The sequence below is a fragment of the Gasterosteus aculeatus genome, chromosome 5 (assembly GCF_964276395.1).
Source record: "Gasterosteus aculeatus chromosome 5, fGasAcu3.hap1.1, whole genome shotgun sequence".
Classification (NCBI taxonomy): domain Eukaryota; kingdom Metazoa; phylum Chordata; class Actinopteri; order Perciformes; family Gasterosteidae; genus Gasterosteus; species Gasterosteus aculeatus.
Genome location: NC_135692.1, coordinates 16030073 through 16052168, shown reverse-complemented (window position 1 = coordinate 16052168; position 22096 = coordinate 16030073). Strand labels below are relative to the sequence as shown.

The following is a 22096-nucleotide window of genomic DNA, read 5'->3' as shown; positions in this document are numbered from 1 at the left end:
TACCTTTGACGCATAGAATTGTTTGGTTTTGGAACAGAAGCGTCTCTACGGGCAGAGAGGGGGGATTCCGTGTGCCGTGACTCCCTTTGCGATGATTAAACGCTGCTGAGGCGGCACCGTTGTGCAGCGAGTGTTTTAATTTCATCTTCATCCTTAATAAATCATTAACCCTATCACGCATTCCGATCGCTGCTAATGCGATGGTACCAGAGGGCACCAGGAGGGTTTGGAGAGGACTGACTCACATCTGAGTGCATTTCAGGAAGTTCTAGATTCCATTAAGAAGATTCACCTCATCCCAAATATCGTAAAACACCACGGACGCTGTGAGAGGTAGTTCGGCGTGCCGTTTCGGGACAAAGGGTTTCTTTCTTTCTCGCTGAGAGTTACAAATAAGATGGACACTGCTCTGCTTTTTGAAATGAGCTTCCGTCTGAAGGAAACAAACGTTATTTTCATCTTTGCGCTCTTTGTTTTTGTCGGCCATCACCGCTTGTGGCCTACAAGTGGTCCAGGACCCCTTATGAAACCACAAAGATGAGAAAAACAAGTAATATGTTACTTAATGAGCTACAGGGGGGGATTATCTTTTAGGGTGTCTTGTTTCTATGCTAAAGTAAGCTAAGCTAGGCTAAGCTAGGCTGTGACCTTATATTCTCATATGAGCTTATTTCCTAAATGCATCCCTTCACCGAAGAAGAGACAGACTAGAGGGCCCAGTATTGTCTTCAGGGCGGCCGTCTTGTCCCACTGTCTCTCTGTCTGTCTGCACGAAGGCTAAGCTGAGAAACAGGTGTCCCTGGACACGCCTTCGTCCTCGGGGGACACATTCCTACACCTAGAAACCGACTGGGGACGCGAGGAACCGCCGCGTGCCACACGTCCACCAGACACACAGGGAACTCGCACATGTGGATGCCGACGTACGCCCCCCCCCCCCCCCCCCCCCCCTCGCCGTAGTGCTCACGGAGAACTCGCGCACATGAAGGGACGAAGATCCAACGGGGTGAAAATAAATGCTGGGCGGCCCCCGAGAGGTCGTGCAGCAGACTCGTTCGGAGACGTATCGTATGACATCGAGCCAGTTGTCCCGTGTGAGACACGGACACACAGGGTAACACATGTGGTCCAGCGGGGGCGCCGCTAATGGGAATTCCATACTGTATCAGTTCAAGTCCGAGATTTGTTTGAAATTAGTTTGTAACTTATGAAATACAAGAACTTGACACAATGTGGTGTTTTTGGAGGATGAAATAGTTTAGCGCGTAATCCCTCCCTTCACACCAGAACTAATCGGGTGATAAGCCGGCATCGGTTGTTTCCCTACAGTTGTGGACGTTTGTTGGGCGACATGTGTGGAAACAGCGGCCGGAGGCCAGAAAGGGAACGTTTCTGTGGTAAAGTCCCGGTTTTTCGAGGACGCGGCCGAGCAGATCGTGTTTTATTAAAGGTCATCTGAGCCCGGCGAGACTCGTGGACTTTAAAAAGACCACACTGTCCTCCCTCCACCGCCGCTCAGTACATACTGGCTTCATAGCAACGGCCGGCGCCATGGCAACGGCCGGCTCTGTCGTCGGCGTGCAGCGAGGGCTCGGTGTGAGAGCGTGCTGCGTTTCAGACGCAGCCAATGTCCCGCAAAACTGTATTCAGCATTCGTGAGACATTCAGGCTGACATCTGGCGGCTTTGAGTTCGTATTCAGTGTTTTGTATTTTTTCCAGGTTCACGAGGCGCTTCGTGGTTCTTCTTTTCCAACCGGCGCACACAGGAAGCGAGCAGAGTAACCGGAGATAAGTGGAAGCACGCTGCTGCACTCAGCCTGCACGTTTGCACTGCGACAACGGCCAGTGCATTTCCATTATCACACATTCACATCAGGAACCAGGGCACAGCAGCCCATTCAGCCACCCACCGGCCCCCACCGGCCCCCACCGGCCCCCAGCGCCGCTTCAAAGGACGCCTTCAGAGTCTCTGTGGGGCCATTCGAGATGCAGGAAATAAACACAAAACGGCAGAAAACTTGAGCGGGGAAGAATTTACAAGTCCCCCTCGAAGAGATTATGAAAAAAAACATAATGAGAAGGGGAATAAACCAGTTGTTTTTTTCTGGGATGGTTTGGTGAGGAAACCAACAGGGAGACAAATTACAAAGCGCCGTGTGCTGCGTGGGGTCAGAACGGGGGGTCGAACGGGGGGTCGACGCTTCACCCAGTATCAGCTGTCACCTGTACACGGACTCCTTCAGTCAAACAGAGGTGTGTGGGGGGGGGGGGGGGGGGGGGGGGGGTTTGGGGTCTAAGGCCCGGAGGGGGCAAAGGATCAAGCGCTCTCCCGCCAAAACAAAGAACGGGGTGAGTTCCGGTGGCTTTAAATCGCTCTCCGCTAATATCTGTCACATGACGAGCCGGGCCTCGATGGCTAGAAAACATGTCAGATGCCAAACGTTCCGCCCGTTAAAGCGGCAGCCCGAGATTTGACCTTTGACCGAGTTTGACCGAGCAACACAGAGTCTCAGTCAATGACGTCTGTGTGTTGCAGAGACATTGAAAACATGCGTGTTTGTGACTGTTTTGACCATCATCTTTAGCATCTGATAATAGTTAGCAGGCGTTTTCTTTGCTGGCGACTGTAAATTTAAACAAAGTATTAAGTAGTAGAGGTGAAACACTGACGCTTCATCTTGCACATTGTACTTCTTCTCTGTTTTGTTGCCTACTTTCTCATTTCCTGGTAGCGAAAGCAAAGCAATAGAGTGTGGAATGTGCACGGCGTTCTCCTCACGTGGGAGCGGAGGAGAGATTCCCGCCGGGGTGAGAGAAACTCCCGGAGCGCGAGGAGATGCAGAGCGGGAGCTCGGCTCGTCCATTAGAGGAGGTCAAGGGTGCCTCAGACAAAACGGAGAGGAGACGGAGCTGCAGCTGCTCCCCGGGCGCCACGGGGGTCCTCAGAGAGACAGGCCAAGAAAAAAGGGGGGAATTGAGGGGCGGGAAAGGATGCTTTAAAGAAACTGCTGCTTGTTCTGTGAACTCGCTAAGGGGATTAAGGGTTTAATGAATTGCCTTTTGGAAGCCACTAGTTTGACCGATAGGCAGCGGAGCGAGGGGGGGGGGTCACAAGAGCGCTCATGTGAGGACGGGCCGTGCGGTGAGGTCATGAATTACATCCATGTGATATGTGCGTGTGGGGATTGAACCAGCTCGTCGGTTGGTGGTTCGAGTCCCAGGTGTCCCATGTCGAACTGAACCTGACACCTGAACACCTTAACCTTACTTGCCCCCCCCCCCCCCCCCCCCCCCCCCCCGGGGCAAAAATGTAATGAAAGTCGGTTTGGATGAAAGCGTCAGGCAAAAAGGACCTGTAATGTTGGATGATTTTGCCCTTCTGAGAATAATAAATGTAAAATGTGCATTTGGAACTGATGTCTTTCTTTATGCTCCTACAAGGGAAATAAGATACCGCGTGTTGTGTGAGCGGAGCGTGTTAGCAGCCTTTCCTCGGTGCGGAGGGGAGGGAGGCAAAAGGCCGACACCTACAGTCCCACGGAGCGCGCGGGGAGGGGAGGAGGGGAGGAAGGGAGGAAGGGAGGAGGGGAGGCAGGTCTCTGCGAGCCGCAGCCTGTACCTGTCGGAGCTCATTGCGCGAGTGCCGTGCCGTGCCGGACCCACGCTGACCGCGGTGGATCTGAGGGGGGAAGCGTTTTCCAGCCGCCAACGATGTCTCCCGGACTCCTGCTGTGCGTCGCGCTGGCCGCGTGCCACGGGACGCGCACGTGCGGCGGATTTAACGTCGACGTGCGCTTCCCCGTGGTCAAAGAGGGGCAAACCGCCGGGAGCCTCTTCGGGTTCTCGGTGGCTCTGCACCAGCAGAAGGAGGGATCCGCCAAGTACCTGTGAGTCGACCCGCGCGTCTCCGACGCTTCCGGCTCCGTTTGACCGCGCACCTGCCGCGCGCCGGTTCATCCGCACCGGCGGAGCGTTTCGCGTCCACGCGCTGCGACGGAGCTTTACACGGAGCCTCGTTTTGAACGAGTTGCTGTGTTTCCACCGCGTCACGGGAACCACCTGTTCGTTCGTTGGGCACGTTGGTCTCGTTGGATGAGCGCTTTGTGGTTGGACGTGTGTTGGATGCTGGAACCTCGGTCGGACTCATTTGTATTTGCGTTGCAGCCAACGAAGCATCCAGCCGGTATCATCAAGTATAATAGTGTGATCATGAGCACATTTGTCCGACCAATCATCATCCCGCTTGTAAACGCAGTCCTATGGTTCAAATAATAATATATTAGGATTTACAATTTAGTCAGCTATTTTCATTTGCTTTCCTTTGTGAGAAACAGCTGAGCCAGGTGAGCACAGGCCCACCTGAGATTTGCCGTGGAGCTCAACAGCCGAAGACAAGTGGGAGTCATAAAATCCCTCCGGGTTCCAGTAGACTTTGTTTCCACTCGGTGCTGTTACTTTCACACAGGACACAGGGGGGATTGTGTTGTGTTCATCGGGCTGTAACGCTTGTTGTTCGGTATTACAGACACATAAATGCTCTCGGGGAGTTTAGCGTTTGGAGCATTTGCTTCTGGTTTCCGTCCCCGTATGATGCCAGTGTTTGGAGTAGGATTTCCCTCGGCTAATTACAGCGGCCCCCTCACCCTTCCGCATCTGTGATCACACGGCGGGACCATGACTGTTATCTGTGTCCTCGCTCTGCTTTGAAGAGTGTGGCAGGAAGAAGGTTGCAAAGCCGGGCCCACGTCCTCTGTGTGTCCATTGAGTCTCGACTTTATCAGATTATCAACCCGATCGCTGCAGACGTTTCCCCCCCGTTCATTAGTTCAGAGAACGATGCCAGTGTGTCCAGTTGACATTTGATCAATGTGTGTCCCCAGAGGGGGATGGGGGGTCAGTGTCCACAGACTGCAACCCAACAAGGGGACCACATGGCCGGGTTAAGAGGCTGGAGGCCCTTTGGGACAAGGAGACTGTTGAAAGTCTCATTAGTCCACAGTCATTTTGGAGCTTTTAATCTGAAAATTCAAGATTCGTTTCAGTAATGAATGCGGCAAAAATGCGACCTAGGTTAAGTTCACATGGAAGAGTCCTTTCATATAGTGACAGTTGGATGAGAAGGTCAATGCAACTCACAAGCCACTCGGTTTAGTTTATCACAGACACGAGGTGCCTGTTTAAACACAGCGTCTCTAGTTCTGCTTTCTCAGGAACACAAAAGAAACAAACAAAAAAACTCGTATTTAATCCACGTACTCGACTCCACAAGTTGTCTGATGTCACACAACAATGGACGTGTCCATTTTAAATGTTAGACGGGTTCTGCAGACTTCATTTGGCTGAAGGTCTAGAACCTTTGTCAGCCATGTTTTGGTTCCATCCGCCATTAACGTGACTGTGACCTTTGACTCTAAAGCAGAGTATTAATCTGCAACCTGCAACCAAGGTCTCTCTGTGCGGCTGCTTTTACTCTGCTTTCTTTCCATTGTGTCTTCTGGCTTCTCCTTTTTTTTTGTCCCACGTCCGTTTCACGGCACCAGATCTTTGTCCCCTGTTTTCTCCCCGTAACTGTGTTTGAACATCCAAACAATGCCGAGGTTGGGTGTTTACACCACATCATGGCGTGCGTGATGTTTTCAAGTCAAACAGCGTCCAGGCTAAAAGTCAACACCGAGGGGCCTCCACAGTTTGGGCAATAAAGTTTTTCCTTAACCTCTGCCTATTTCGATTGATGACCTGACCAATCAGTGGGCCAGCATGGCTTCTTCTTGGGGAAGAGCTGCACCTGAATTATCTGTAAACTACCTGAGGCCAATTTCTACGTCTCCACTCCGCCCGTCTCTTTGAATCACCCATTTATTTTTCTGCTGTGAGGGTTTTTCTTTTTGTTCTCCGTTGTAGCGGGGAGGCGGGACTTGCAGTCAGCTGGCCACCCATTGGCTCTTCCCGTCCCCTGACCCCTTGGTATGCTTGGAATGTATTTCCCTTCTCTGCACAGTCACAACCTGCCAGGTTTCAGGTTGAGACAAGCCAGAACCGAGTGGTTCTGCGTGGGGACTATTGTACAACACACACAAATCCCCCAAAACGAAAAGTCCTTCTGTTCATCCTCCAGCAGACACAAAATCCTCCGTTTCTACCTGAGAGGAACATTTGAATTGGCAACATTTCAACTGGCACATTTCTGTCTGACCCCAGAAGCCCGAGGACGCGACAGTCGGCCATTTGATTTGACGTGGCCGATTCAGCTGGTCGACCCGCGGTGGGATGTTTGGTTTGAACGTGCTCAAGAACACGCTCTGCTTTCCCTCCAGCCACCTGAGGTTTAACAGAAGCAAACACCCCTGTTGAACATTCTTGTGTTTCTAAATCCTCCTTTGTCAAATCATATGAAATGATGATTCAACTAATGACATTGTATTATGTTGATGATCTAAAAACTTTAGGATATTAATTCAGTTGGTTTCTATTCCATGTCTTTTATTCTACACGCAGGTTGTAAACTGGCCGGATTGATGGTCGATGAATCATTGACTAATTCATAGGAACAACGCTTGGGTTGGCCAGGTTGTAAAAACTCACTCGTAAAAAAGTGACCCTATTGTCCGGAGAGGAAATACATTTATCAACAAGCTTTTAGTAAAAATGTACTGAAACGTGAAACTGCTGACAAACGGCTCATTAGCTCAGAGGACTTATAGCTATGAGGCATTAATCATTGTTTGTTAACTAATTATGATCCATTTACAGTTACTGAACCCAATTCAAAGGGTTGCTTATTCATAAGTGGTCGCCAATGAAGCCCTTTGAGTGATTTGTAGTTTGATTTCGAATTCTAAATATCGGAATCCCAGACAAGCCACTGCAACTGCGCAGGACCTCGCTAACGTTGAGTGCTTGTGTGTCCACAGTGACGGTTCCTACTCGTGGAGGATTTTAATGGCCTCCAATCAGTTGGTGATGGCATGGCCTGCGTTTTTGTACGAGATTTCCTGCCCTGATTTTGCTCTCCTGCCCTGCTTGTCTAAACGCCCTCAGACAACGTGGAGGCGAAGCGGGTGTAGCTGGCCTCCGGGCACATGAGGGCTACCGGCAGCTAGACAATATGCTTCAGTACCTTTCCCTCTTCGTGCCGTTTGTCTTCCTTTTGAAGGGGGAAGGTCCTGACGTATAGAGTTACACTTGGTATTCATGCCGATGTCGCTGAATGTGGCAGCTCGTTGTCTGTTCTTAACAAGATATGCTGAAGATGTGGAATTAAATGTCTCCCTTTCGTGTAGTTTATTGGTAAATGAAAATACTAGAATTGAATGTTCGGTGCTACTGGTGTCTTCTGGCCATTTCTTTTCAAGCCTCAGTAGGTAAAACCGGATGTTTTTAGCAGACGGCCGCTCTGCTTTTATATAAGATGAGTGATGTCTGAGTGAAAACTACTGCACAGACACGCTAACCGCTAAAGCAGTCTGCTATCGCTGTGAGGTCGTCCACCTGTAAACACCTCCCCTCCCTCCCCTCCCTCCCCCTCTCCCGCTCCACATCCAGCCGGGGTCAAAATGTTAATGCTAATGCTGTTACTGATACGACAGGTCTCTAGTGAATTCCACACGGGCTGCATGATGACTGCTGGCGTAACAAGAAACAAGCCTGCAGGCCCAGCTGTGTGTGCTCCTTACAGTTTGCATGCACATATATGTGTGTGTGCTCCTTACAGTTTGTATGCACATATGTGTGTGTGTGTGTTCCTTACAGTTTGCATGCACATATGTTTGTATGCACATATGTGTGTGTGTGCTCCTTACAGTTTGCATGCACATATGTGTGTGTGTGCCCCTTACAGTTTGCATGCACATATATGTGTGTGTGCCCCTTACAGTTTGCATGCACATCTATGTGTGTGTGCCCCTTACAGTTTGCATGCACATATATGTGTGTGTGTTCCTTACAGTTTGTATGCACATACATGTGTGTGTGTTCCTTACAGTTCACATGCACATATGTGTGCTCCTTACAGTTCACATGCACATATGTGTGCTCCTTACAGTTCACATGCACATATGTGCAAGGCTCTCAAGTGGCATTGAGTGTGACAGTTACTTCTCATTTTGACCACACATTGTATTTGTCACGCAGAAAAACAAAAATTGGACTTCGCTGTGAGCCGGATTGGTTCCTCTCCTAATCCCCGTCAGCCGTAGCGCAGCGTCACTCCACGCCAAGTTTTGTTTTGAAGTTGACGGCTCTGTATGTATGTGTGTGTGTGTGTGTGTGTCTGCTGTCTGACACCGTGCAGCGACACCAGACTGTGTTTGTTACTCGACGACCCTGCAGACTTAAGCCAAAATAACATTTGCATCGTCAAACAAGGTTTTACTCGTTGCCAATGAAGAGCGAGTTAGTTTATTATCAGGGGGATGACCTGCCATGTTTAATCTGCCACGCAGGGTCCAAATGAGTTTGCTCTCTTTCACTGTTCCACCTGGTGGTCTTCAAAACAGGATGTTTGTCCAGCTGTGTGTGTGTGTGTGTGTGTGTGTGTGTGTGTGTGTGTGTGTGTGTGTGTGTGTGGCTGATATTTCATTTTATTCAGCACTATTCAATTGTTACTATTTTTAACAACCGTAATGAATGCATTTTATTTCATTTTCATTAAATGAGCATTACGCACAACGATGCCAGGATTTCATTTCCTTTTTCCAATTGCTGTGCAGCCTGCGTCTTTATTTAAAAGACGGCAGCAACGCTGCATGAATGTCATCATTACTTTCCCCTTCAGCTGAATGGATTGTTACATTCACGCAGGGCTGAGAAAGCCCCGCCGCCCTTCACCTCGATGTGAACTCATGAGCTCACAGGCGTGGGACTGAAAAACAAAGGCTTTCAAGGCTTTTAGCAAACAGATGAAAATGGGTCCGTATTCAGACTCCACAGGTGGACTCCTGCTTTTGTGAAATCACAATTCGTGGTTCACTTCGCTTCGTCTACACTGACCTACTTTCACTCTTTGCCTGTTTAATGATTTTCCTCCCACTGACCGTTAGGATTTGCCTTCATATAAGTTCCTTGTTTTTCACCAATAAAGACTTTGACTGTGAGGTCAGTTTGACCCTTTTTCCGCTCACGGCAGGTCGGTGACTCACCTGTTGGCCGTGGCGTGTACCTGCAGACGCACATGCCGCTAACAGCTAGGCGTGCTCACGGTGAATAAATTCTCATGGCAATGTGCGCGCTCGCCCCCACCTACACCTTCCTCAAAGAAAAGAAGAACTTCTTTGTCATAATGGAATTCTAGTGAAACCACTGACACGCACGCTCAATGCGTATTTCCCCTTTTATCACAGTGCTGGTGGACCACGATGTAACCACGTCTCTCGACCTCCAGTGCAGCACTTACTTGGTAATAGAGAGTTCAGTCCTCTTGTCATCTTCCCTAATTTAATCTGCCAACATAATTGCGGCATTCGATATAATCTCCACTTGTTTGCTCGGTGGAGTGGATATGAATCAACTGAAGCGCACCAGCTCCATGGCGTCCTAAACACATCGAGGGTGCAGCACGTGTGTGTGATTGAGTATCTGCTTGAATGGATTAAGGATTAAGGGTGAGGATTAATAGCATTTAGTGCGTCGTTTCCTTGCTCGTTGTACCGGGCCTGTAGAGCGTTTTGTGAAGATGAAGTAAAATATGTATCGGCAGCTCTTGAAGTCGCTGCGTGGCTGATGCAGAGGAGCAGGGCCCCGAGGGGCTCCAACACCAGTCTGAGGCTTTGTTCTTTTCTTTGCCCCGCGGGCCGCACCTTTGTGAGCCTTATCTGCACCGGTGATCCGTCGCTTGTGCAACGCTGACGTTCTTCAACGAGCTCGCAGCCCGTCGTACTTCTTGGTCTCCTTGTCAACCACTTTCTCTCTCTCGCTCCTTTTTAATCATTTATGCTGCTTGGCATTAACGGCTCCGGGGCAACCGGGGGCCCTAAATGTCGGCTTGAAAGACCTTTTGTGCCAGTGTTCCGCCCGTATTGTCTCCTCGCCCTGCGGTTCGGAGTCCAAATGGGACGTTTCTGCTCCTGTGTGAACGCAGCTGACTGCACGTTGTCTCTTGTCTACCTACTGTTTTGTTCCTTGGATTCAGGGCTGTTGATGTTACTCTGAGTCGGGAGCCACCGGGGGAGGAAAGAAGGGGGAGGGGGGGGTGGCTGGGAGACTTGGCCTTAGTTTTAATAACACCAGTGTGTTGAGTGTCGTATAGACAGATGTGTGTTTACCAAACTGACAAGGCCTCAGCGTGTTTTCTCTTTTCCGCCTCCCCCTCCCTTCCGTCACTCCCTCGCTTGTTCCTCACCTCCTCCCCCTCCTTTGCTTTTGCTGCTGTCAGGAGCTGAGGTGGACGCTGGTGATTGAGACGTCCTAACAAATCGACCCTCTCTTTGTTTAACGGAACACCACTGATGTGAACGCACGGCAGTTTGTCTCCCGTCTTCTGCGAATTTCTGTAGGTGTAAAAAATGCCGGCAGCGCTCATCTCGGCTGGGTGTGTTTGGTTTAGTCATCAGCGAGGCAGAGGGGCGAATTTTAACATGTCCTCACAGTAGGAATGTAGCTCCGGGTTGCCCCCCCCTTCGCCCTTTGTCAGCCTATTTATGAGAAGGTGATGAGCAGGGAGGGAGACATGAGGAGGGCAGGTAGGACGCATGAGGAGGGCAGGTAGGACGCATGAGGAGGGCACGTAGGACGCATGAGGAGGGCACGTAGGAGACATGAGGAGGGCTCGTAGGACGCATGAGGAGGGGAAGCATGAGGAGGGCATGTAGGAGGCATGAGGAGGCCACGTACGAGGCATGAGGAGGGAAGGCATGAGGAGGGCACGTAGGAGACATGAGGAGGGCACGTAGGACGCATGAGGAGGGGAAGCATGAGGAGGGCATGTAGGAGGCATGAGGAGGCCACGTACGAGGCATGAGGAGGGAAGGCATGAGGAGGGCACGTAGGAGACATGAGGAGGGCACGTAGGAGACATGAGGAGGGCACGTAGGAGGCATGAGGAGGGAAGGCATGAGGAGGGCACGTAGGAGACATGAGGAGGGCACGTAGGAGACATGAGCAGGGCACGTAGGAGGCATGAGGAGGGAAGGCATGAGGAGGGCACGTAGGAGGCATGGAGGGAGCACATAGGAGACATGAGGAGGGCACGTAGGAGACATGAGGAGGCCACGTAGGAGGCATGAGGAGGCCACGTAGGAGGCATGGAGGGGGCACACAGGAGGCATGAGGCAGATTTAACAGACCCTAGCTATCTGTTTCCCTCTGTTTCTAGTCACTGTGCTAAGCTAATAGTTAGCTTAGCTTCAGCTTATATTTACTTGACCTTTATGAAAATACCCCCTCCTAGTTTTGGAGGTGTGTCTTGTGAATTCAGTGTTGAACAAACACCGGTGACCCACATGGCTCTGGCGGGTGAGACGGCGTATGTGTGTGTGTGTGTGTGTTCATGAGATCTAACCGCTGAAACAACCACGGCTCAGATTTGACAAATCTCCCACGAGCGCGTGAGATTAGCGCTGGACTCTGTGCCTCAATTGTTCCTATTGTCTTCAACACTTTCCCTCCAATAAGGGTCCTACAACCTCGTCTCGTATTCTCTGGGTTCAACCCCGTTTCTTACTTCTTCCTTCTGACCTGCGTCGGATATCCTGCTTAGAATGACTTGACCTTATAAACGAGCCCCGGCGCCCTTTAGAGCTCCAGGATGTTTTAGGTGACTTCTGATTTAAAGGCATCAGGTCGTGCATTCAGAAGGAACATGCACCTACTTTCTCACATGTTCTGTTGTTTGCACACACACACACACACACCCACATGCATGCAAAGGGGTTAACAAACTCGCAGGGGGACGGTGTAGAGAGCAGGAGTGATCGTACCATTCTCTCTGCAACAAAGGCTGCAACATGCAAATGTTGGTCAAGTTTCCAATCGGTTATTGGGTAACGCAATCTGAAACCAGCGGTGGGGAGAAACTCACATGACTGACTCGCGTCCGGTTGAGGTGACACATCAAAGAGAACATGTTTGCGTCTGGGGAGGTTGTCGTGATAAGCTCGAGTGTTTCTGGGGGCTATTTTGTGTGGCTGGCTATACGGGAGGATGTGGTGCAACGTGCGAGCAGCTCCACCTCCGAAGCACAACGGCCGCAGCCGCCAAGCCGCGTCTTTAAGTCCTCGGCCCTCGTCTTCATCCGCACCGACTCCCCGGTGTTCCCTCGCCACTTTCCACCGTTCGCCCCCGTCAGCCTTCTGCTGCTGAGGAAGTTTGCATGAAAGGAACACGGCTCGCGTGGCCGCGTGCTTTTGTTTCCCAGGTCATCTGTCACACGCACTGTAAACAACATGGTTGACGTCCCCCCCCCCCCGTCCTCAAAGTGGGGCTAATAAATCTTGTGCTGACAGTAAATAGTGTGTCAAATCGCAGAGTAATCCCTCTGCTTCAAAGTTGTGTGTTAAAAGGTGCTGAAGCAGGGGGTGTCTGGGGCGACCGGACAGATCCCGTCCATCACCGATAAGCTAGTGTGTGTGTGTGTGTGTGTGTGTGTGTGTGTGTGTGTGTGTGTGTGTGAGGTCAGGGTCACGCTCTGAACGCTCACCTCCTTCCACTGTTAGTTCATGGGTCACGTGAACCGGCTCACGCTTTGTGTGTCTGTTTGTGTGCGTACTACTACGTCCAAAGGTCTGATGATCTGCGTCTGTCTTCCTGTCCAGGCTCCTTGCAGGAGCCCCCAAGGAGAAAGCGGAATCCCTGCAAAATGTCAACGAAACGGGCGCCGTGTACTCCTGTCCCGTTACGACGGACCGGTCCGACTGCTCCAGAATGGACCTGGTCAGCACAAGTAAGCGTGACGCGGAGCCCCCCGGGATGTGACTCACCGTTCTGGGTCCAGTGTTCAGGAAGTTTAATGTTCACCATGTTCCTCTCTGTCGACGCACCTTTCAAACCACACGCCCGCAGTTTTGTCATCCAGGCTTTCTGTTTATTAATAATTGATCCCTTAAACCAACACAAAATAAGTGTGATGACATCATCATGGGTCCTTCAAAGCTTCCTTCGGGCCACAGAAGTCTTTTCGGAAGCACTGAGCTGTAGATATCAGCCACCTTTAAATAATCTCAGGGTTCAAAATTTAGCATCCCCAATAATTTACAAGCTCCAGGATACGTCCCTCTGAAAGCACATGTTTTCTTAATCGAAGGTTATTAACTGATAGACTTACTGCTCTATCCCCCCCCCCCCTCCCCCCTCCGGAGGCTACAAGTAAGAACAGTGATAAAAGGGTTTCTCAACACTCGTGATGTTTAGCCTGAGTGACTGCAGCTGTAGTCACTGCACATTTTTGTGGTTGATGTTTGTCTGGGCTTGTTGGGTTTAATGCAACTATATGAGCTTTTCTTTTCTGCATAACGGATAATACGGTTCTGGGTTATGAATCATTTGTTGTGGTGAAATTATGATGCAGAATGAAGACTTGAAACGTGTTTTTTTTAACCATATCACCAAATACCCAAATTACCTTTTTGTGACGAATCCACAGCCAACCCGTCTGAGATGGTGGAGGGGATGTGGCTGGGGGTGACGGTGGCGAGTCAGAGGGGCAAGTCAGCGGGACGCGTGCTGGTGAGGCGACGTCCTGTTTACTCTGTTAGTCGGGGGCGCAGGTGGAGTGTTTTATACCTGCTAATATAATGGTCCTGCAGCACGGTGGGGATGTGACCCTCTGAGTTTGATTATTAGGTGACGCGGTGCGCTCGTCGCATTGTTTACTGCAGCATAAAGCAACTTTAAGGATTTATAAGTATAAATACGTTTGGCTTGTTTTTGTATTTTTACATTTTACATTATACAGGATTATATTTCCTTGAGAAAAATGATACATCACTCACAAAAGATCATGGATATTTAATTTATTTTAAAACATACTGAGATTTTATAGTTCGGATATAAACTTTTTAGCCCAATTATCATCTATTTTTCTATAATAAAGTGTGCATCAGCAGACGTGATTGTACACTCTCTTCTCTGGGCTCCAGGCCTGCGGGCATCGCTACGTGAAGATCATGAAAGGAGGCTCGGAGGAGCAGCGACGGATGGTGGGAAAGTGCTACGTCAGGAGCAACGACCTGACCTTTAACCCCAGCGATGAGTGGCAGACGAACAGCTATGAAGTCTGCAACCCCACACAAGACATGGAGCTCGAGGGCATGTGCAACATGGGCATGTCGGGCGGCATGACGGACACCGATGTCTACATCGGGGCTCCCGGCAGCTACCTGTGGCAAGGTGGGCCCTGAGGAGTTAACGGCTAAAAGAGTGTGTTCTGTTGCTTGGTGCTGAGATAACGGGCTGCTTTCACAAACACGCATCAACCCTGAGCCAGTCTGCTACGCTTGAGTGTTCACAGGGGGGATTATTCTCTGTCCACCGTGCACCAAGCAGACGTAACATTGTGTAATCCTGCTTTTCCATAAAGGAAATGTTCACGTAACGTGGAGAAATCCAGATGAAGCCAACGCCTGGGACTCTTTGACCAAAGACTTTGGAGTGCTGACGAAGCGAAACAGTTACATGGGTAAATACAAAGTAAAAGTGAATGTTTTTGCACCATATGAATTTATAAATTCGTGGTTTTCCAGGCTTTCGAGGCCTCGGAGCGCTCCGACAAACAGGTCGACGTCTCACCCGTGAATCCCAAACGCAGGTTACTCAGTCCTCGAAGAGCGGAAGCTGCTCAGCCGCGACGAGTACACGGTGGTGACGGGGTCTCCCAGGAACGAGTCCAGGGGCGCCGTGGTCCTCGGGACAAAGGCCGGCAACGACATCAAGGCGGTGCTCTTCATCCTGGGGGAACAAGTGGGCTCGTACTTTGGGAGCAGCCTGGCCGTCGCCGACCTCAACAACGACGAGTGAGTCCACGGCGTCTTGGTGCGGGGCACAAACGGGTTTTTACGCATATTAAAAGAATCTTTTCTGAAATGTCCATTGCTCCTCACAGCTGGAACGATTTGATCGTGGGCGCCCCGTTTTACTTCGACCGCATGAAGGACGAGGGAGGAGCCGTGTACGTCTTCATGAATGAGAACGGGTCGTTCCAGACGAGGGCCAGCGTGGTGCTGAAGGGCCCCTCGGGCTCCGCCTTCGGCTTCGCGGTGGCTCCCATCGGCGATGTCAACCAGGACGGGTTCCAGGGTACGACCGCGAACTCGATGTCCGCTTTCTACTGACAAGACCAGCAAAATAAAGAGAACGCGTCACGGAAAAGTCGCTAAATAACTCATTCCTTTTTTCATTCATCTACTTTGGAAAAAAAAGAGGAAGCGCTTCGTTCCCCCTGTTGAGACTTTGTGTGAATGTGAGCGACACAACAATGAAAGGTGACGTTGTGTGTCGCAGTCTGGACTTGAGCTGCACTGGGACGCCCCCTGCAGGGGAAAACCGTCTCATGCACACGTCTCACTCTCGTGCTCGTTTTCCCGCAGACTTCGCAGTGGGAGCTCCCTTCCACAAGACAGGGGAGGTCCACATATGGCTGGGAAGTAAGCAGGGAATCTCCGGCGAGTCCAGCCAGGTGAGACTTGATTGAACGACCCCCTCGTATCTGCCCCCGCGAGGGCCCGAGTTATTGCGTTGACCTCGCCTTTCGTTCCCCGTCGTCCTCTTCAGGTCATCGAGGGCGAGTCAGTGGCAAACGGAAGCTTCAACACATTCGGCTACTCCATCAACGGCGGGATGGACGTGGATGGGAACGGTTATCCCGACATCCTGGTGGGTTCTCTGGATAACCGCGTGGCTCTGCTCAGGTAGGACCACCGGACACAAGGGAATTCCTCATCACGTTCCTGCTGCCGCCGCTTCATTCTCCTCGCTGTTGGTTTTTAGGGCTCGACCCGTCCTCCACTTAACCAAGGCATTCAACGTCGAGCCAAAGATCGTGGACCCTAAAGACTGTCCTGAAAGTACGCCGTGGTGAGAGGTCTCCTCAGAACACCTCGTTAGGAAGCTGGCTAATTTCATTTAGTTTGAAAATACAAATCTATTTTTCTTTGTGCTTTACAGCATCACAGCGACTTTGTGTGCGTCTTTCACTCTAAGCAATGGAAACAAGAACTTCAAGAAAAACATCAGTAAGAGTCTTCCTTTACATCATTTAATACAATACAATACAATACATATATATATATATAGTTACACTGTGGAGGTACGGGCTCGCTGTGTCACATGACGTACCGCGTGTTTCCACAGTGGTGAAGTACACGGTGGAGGCCGACGTGGAGAGAAGACGAAGCCCTCGCGTTCGTTTCCAGAAGAGCGACGACACGGGTTTCCTGAGCCTGCCGGCGTCCACAGAGATCTGTCACAACGTGACACTGGTTGTCGTGGTAATTCCTCAACTCGAGTGCAAATGCGCGTTAGTTTGGTTCGCTGTTTCCCAATAACCCTGCGTTTATTAATGTGAGGCTCTCGGCTGATTCTTCAGGCGCCCGTCAGAGACAAACTGCAACCGGTGGTGTTTTCCCTCAACTTGAGCTTACACGAACAGAACCGTGAGTCCAGACGATCCCTTCAGAACCTCGACTTCTTCCCCATCTTCAGCCAGGGGCAGAACCTCACTCAGAGGACCAAGGTACGTCCCGACCAGTGAATCGCCTTGAGAGCGAGAGCGCGCCCGCGTGACAGTGACGCGACGTCGTGTGATTCCGCTTCCTGCAGATCGACTTTCAGAGGGAGTGTGGCTTCGACAACAAGTGCAGCAGTAACCTGCAGCTGACAGCCCACTTTGCTGACGAGGACGATAAGCCTTACCCCAGGTCACACGCAAGTCTCCATTATTAAGCCCTCAATGAATGTTAACGGATACCCTTTGGTTGATGTCTTTTGAATGGAGCTTCCTTTGGAAGACGTTTGGGAAAATATGTTCATTTGCTTTCTTGTCAAGAGTTGATTGACACCACTAAATATATAATATTAATCATGATATCAAGCTAATGGCAATGCTGATGGGCCGTTAATGTGTTGATCAGCCAAAACTATTGTTAAAATGCGAGGAAATCCCCTGTTTCCAGGTATGGAAAGATCCAGAAACTTCAGTTCAGAAGAAATATGAAGATAATAAGACTGATGGTGAACGTCACCAACCTCCCGGCCGCGGGGAAGCTGGGTGAAGACGCCCACCAGGCCGCGCTCAACGTCACCATCCCAGACGAGCTGAGATACTCTGGCGTCAGGTCCTCGGTGCGTCCTCCGGAGGGCAGCACGTGACTGCCGGCCCCGTTGCTCCTTTTTTTCCCGCCGCCACATCCGTTCTTGTTTGGTAATGTTGCCGATGTTGATGCGTTCAGGACCACGATGTGCAGTGCAGTCTGCAGGAGACGGTGATCTGTGAGCTGGGAAATCCACTCAAAGGCAACGAAGCGGTACGTTGGAGTGTTGCATTTCCTCTCGGACACACGTCGACTCTCCTGCTGTGACCTCTGACCTCTCGCTCTCTCACTTCTGTTATCAGGTGTCACTGGAACTCAAGTTCGAGACCTCGGGGATCAGTTTGTACACTCAGGAGATTCAGTCCCTGCTGCTTCTGTCCACGTGAGGGTTTTTTTCTGAAGGCTTCGGTCACAGTTTTGATTCCACAGTTTGAAGTTAATTTTTAAAAGGTGCTTTCAGGCTCCGGTGACTCCAACATACGGTGAACAACAAGTAATCAGCGTTGTTTCTTCAGGCTTAGTGAGCAGAGCGACCTGAAGCCGGTTCCCGTGGCCCTTCTGATAGAAAACACCATCCTCCCCTCCTTCTCCATGTGAGTCCCGTCACCTCACAGGACGGACAGCAGAGACATGTCCCACAGGGAAGACTCATTTCTGACTCTGCTCACGTCCAGGGCCAACGAGCGGGTGTCAACCCAGTTCAGTGGGACGGTGATGGGCGAGTCAGCCATGGTCAACGGCAGTGACGTCGGCAGTCTGGTGGAGTTCAGCTTCCGCGTGAGTCACCGCAACGTGTGTCCTGACCCACGCTTCCGTCTCCTCCGCCCTGTCTTTGAGGCCAGCGCCGTGTTGTCGTGGTTGCTATTTCATTGCGCTCACTCTTGTCCCCAGGTGAACATGGGGGGACAGCCTCTGGGAGACATGGGGACGCTGGCTGTGGAGCTCGAGTGGCCCTTTGAGGTGGCCAACGGCAAGTGGCTGCTGTACCTGATGAAGGTCTTTGTCAAAGGGGAATCGGAGTTGGAGTGTAAACCTGGCGGAGTTGTCAACCCGCTGAACCTGACCGTAAGGCTCCTCCTGCACGCCCGCCGTCTGCTCGCTGTTTCATCCTTAAGTCTTTATTATGACGGAGGGAATTCACTGCGACCAACTTCCCGTCTGCGGCAAAGTCTTGTATTGTACCGCCTCTGTTTAGCACAAACACCCACTTTGACTAAAATTATATAGAATTTGGAGGTCAAACATTTCTGTGATCTCATGAACACACTTCAAGGATTAATATGGTAATTACGAAAAGGTTGCAGAAGCGTCTGATTTGGTGAAATGATGAATTCCGATCGTGACACATGGTGAGTTCAGTGTCTCAGACATACAAGCGGAAGGTGGAACGAGATAAAGCTTCGGCTCGTATCAGCAACAGATCTTTGCCTAACGAGGTTCAGCAGAAGCTTCAGTTGAGCATTTCGTTGTGTTTGTTATAAACAGCTTTAGTTTTCCTGCTGCCTTTTGTGCGAGTCGTATTTGTGAATGTCAGCGGTAGAAACGAGCCGCGAAAACGGTCTGAAAGCCAAACCACAGACGCTCTGAAATACATTTTTGGAAAATGTAAGTGTCACCTCCTCCAGACATCACAGGGCCGCTAATAGAACGCTGCAAATAACGCTGCTATTTTAAAAGTCTGCATCGAAAAACCAGCAATTACCCCGAGCCTCCTGATGTCACGTCTCATTCGCTTCCTCGTCTAATGTCCACTCCTCTTGCAACTCTAGTTGTCGGGGAGCGGACGAAGGCGCACCAGACGACAGACGGCGGTGGACGCCGGAGAGACGATGAAGCCATTTATTGTTGAGCCACAGGCGGCCATCACGTTGCTCTCTCCTCGCAAAGAGGCGTACCTGTTGGTGAGGAAAGGATTTTGCATCTTCACCAAGCGTCTCATCTGGGAACGGAAATGAGTCCACGTTTGTGCAACGGTTGTTGTTTGTCGTCATGTGTCGAAGGAATGCTCAAAGGGAACCGCGCGATGCGTGACGTTGACCTGCCCGCTGCCCAACATGACGGACTCCGCCGAAGTTTACGTCCGCTCCCGTTTGTGGAACAGTACGATGCTGGAGGTCAGACACAAACACAAACGCACGCACGCACACATTGTTAACGCTTTATTGGCTCAATGTTCTGTGTGTGTTCCTGCAGGACTATTCCAACGCCCTGAGAATCACGGTCAAAGGTCAAGCCACTCTGAAGCTCATTACAGACAAACCCACCATCAGGATGGACCCCCAGCCCGTCACGGTGAGTGGTCGCCGCGACGCAGTGGGAGCGCGGTGACGGTGCTGATGAGGACGATGAGGACGAGGACTTTACTCCGCTCTCTCCCCCGTTTCCCGTAGTTCGCGGTGGAAATAGAGCCGCTGGAGAGGGTGGAGGCGCCGTATGAGCTCCCGCTGTGGATCATCATCTCCGCAGTTGTAGCCGGAATCCTCCTGCTGGGAATAATCATTGTTATCCTGTGGAAGGTGAGGCTGACAATCGCCGCTGCGTTCCTGCAGACGCCGAATAACCCTGAATCTCTACCCGCGCATTTCTTCATCGTTTCTTGATTACATGGGAGCTGTTGACCCATTTCAGTTATTATTTGCTCATTCCCCCCGTATTGGGCCTTTGGTCTAACCTTTTGAAATGCACCCTCCACCCCCAGTGTGGCTTCTTCCAGCGCGCCAGCAGGAGGGAGATGTATGAGGCCAAAGCCCAGAAGGCTGAGATGAAGATCCAGCCCTCTGAGACAGAGAGGCTCACCGAGGACTACTGAGGCCCCCCATGGGTCCCCAAAAGAACGCACCAGTGGGGCTTTTGGGTAACGACGGCCTCACAAATGGACTTTCTCTGGATGCTGTGACTTAAACTGGGGGGGTGTGGCTCTTTCTTGCGACTCGACTTCCTCTCTTATGTCCGCTCGCTGTGTGTCTCTCTAACGTCGCTTCTGTTTCCCTTCCAGGCCTCAGTTTGCGCCGCTGATTAACTTGTGTTTCGTGTGTCTTTTACCAAATCACTCCCCCCTCTCCATCTTTCTCCTTGTGGGTCTCGATTGCTTTTTTCTCGATTCTGCTCAGGCTCTGAATCCTAAATCCCATTACGAATGGCCATTAAGCTCAGCTCTCCCGCTGCTAAAGTGCCTCCTCTCTAACGTCAGCTGTCTCCCTCTCTCTCTCGCCTCCCCCACTAGCTCGGGTTCTTCAAGCGAGCGATCTACTACCGCGTAATGCCAAAGCACCAGGGGGTGAAAATTCGCAAGGCCGAGCGGTATCAGTTCAATCTCGGATTCCAGCTTGAGGAGCCACAGAAAAAGTATTGGATCACCAACTGGACAGAGATGCAGCGTCGCTACTACTGAGGCCTCTTCTCCGGGGCGACGAGCCACTCGGCGTCACGCCTGCTGAACACGCGTCAATCAAAAAACACTCCCGTCGAGCCGCGTGCGAGGACGGCTTTCACGCGCGTCAGATTCCGTTTCAACCTCCCTCGGTGCAAAGATCCCCAACAGTCCGTCCGCGGGATGGAAACTCTTTTCCACGAGTGCATTGTTGCAATCGGGGTTAAATTCCAGAGCAAATTGTATATTGATTTGATTATTGTGTTCGCATTCATGTTTCAATTGTATTTCTTCTGAATCCTCCAAGCACAGTTCTTGACAATTACCTATTTTTATGTCTGCTTTGCTCAGCGATCTGCTCTTCTGTGTGCGTTGTTTTTCCTCAGTGGTTGTTTGTCATATCGGGGTTTCGGGGGTATTGTTTTTCAGACTGCACTCACAGCCGCTCGGTTATGAGAGCCTTCGTGTGCCGCTTCACGTCGGTCTTTGGCCGACTTTACAAAAAATGTGCATTTTAAACACAGTTGTCATTGTGGCACCGACCTCCAAAAAGTACGACGGCTTCCTTAGGCAATGTAGATAAAATATGTCCCTTGTTTCAGGGAATAAGTACAAAGTGGTACAGGGAAAACATGGTTGTGATTGGTGAATTATTATTGTAACATATAAACCAGCATGACATCATGTCTGTATGTGGAATTTGGAAACGTGTCGAGATGACGGGAGAACACAGATTATTATTTATTACAGTAAAGATCTTTAAAATAACCCAACAGGGAGTCGTGACACTGGAGTTAATGATACATGATGTTGTATATACTGCAGCCTGAGCTCTGGCGTAGATAGACATGTTATAAATTGTAGCCAGAGAAAAGTTACCACAGAATTGACTATTTGAACGAATGCAGACGTCATTGGTAGGCGGGCTTTGTGCTCTGGTAGAAAAACCATAACCTGCACTCTGTTTCCGAGCCGCTGTGGTTCCCGCCGAGGTCGACCTGCAGCACTGAGAATAAACCGGACTATGAGGCGGCGGTCGCTCCGATGGGACTAAATGCCGCGTCACCACTCGATTCTGTGTTACCTGACAGGCCGTTGTGGCCGTTGCAGAGGCTCTATGTGCGTAAAGAGGGACGGGCTGAAGCCAATGCACACTGTCATGATGGTTTTTTTAATGTGCAGTTTTATTGTAATTAAATTGTTTCTAACAACCCTTGAAATTCAGTTGCTGATTTTGGAGGAACGGGCGTAAAATAAGTCCCTGTATTGTAGAAAAGCAGATTATAAAGACATAGAAACAAGAGTTCAAAATAAAACTCAATTTAAAGAATTTATTCAAAAAAAAAGTATGTTTTAGTCCTAGTTAAAAAGTTTCATAAAAGGTTCATAGAATATTATGTTGAAAACGTCACATCAACATGTAGAAAGTTATAGTACAGCATGGCAGACAATCCAACTAATGATGGTATAGTGCTTTAATTATTGTAG

At 50.4% G+C, this 22096-nt stretch overlaps 1 protein-coding gene across 1 annotated transcript; it reads left to right on the top strand.

The window, feature by feature from the left end:
• The first annotated feature begins 3558 nt into the window (after positions 1-3558).
• On the top strand, positions 3559-21819 carry itga3b (integrin, alpha 3b). Its single transcript, XM_040176574.2, has 26 exons — positions 3559-3888; positions 12748-12875; positions 13575-13657; positions 14071-14320; positions 14511-14609; positions 14739-14943; positions 15033-15226; positions 15517-15605; positions 15701-15837; positions 15917-16003; positions 16094-16161; positions 16280-16416; positions 16515-16661; positions 16748-16845; positions 17101-17269; positions 17377-17451; positions 17541-17620; positions 17754-17831; positions 17913-18015; positions 18130-18303; positions 19008-19139; positions 19239-19352; positions 19432-19530; positions 19629-19754; positions 19937-20092; positions 20462-21819. Exons 1-25 carry the CDS (start codon positions 3713-3715, stop codon positions 20045-20047), a joined length of 3159 nt encoding a protein of 1052 aa, XP_040032508.2. The 5' UTR covers positions 3559-3712; the 3' UTR covers positions 20048-20092; positions 20462-21819.
• The last annotated feature ends 277 nt before the right edge of the window (positions 21820-22096 follow it).

Excerpts from the sequence above, each read along its gene's own strand:
- itga3b (XM_040176574.2), top strand. The coding sequence starts at position 3,713 with ATGTCTCCCGGACTCCTGCTGTGCGTCGCGCTGGCCGCGTGCCACGGG. Across the intron at positions 17,621-17,753 it reads TCCCTGCTGCTTCTGTCCAC|GCTTAGTGAGCAGAGCGACC; the intron begins GTGAGGGTTTTT and ends TTGTTTCTTCAG. Across the intron at positions 19,531-19,628 it reads TGGACCCCCAGCCCGTCACG|TTCGCGGTGGAAATAGAGCC; the intron begins GTGAGTGGTCGC and ends CGTTTCCCGTAG.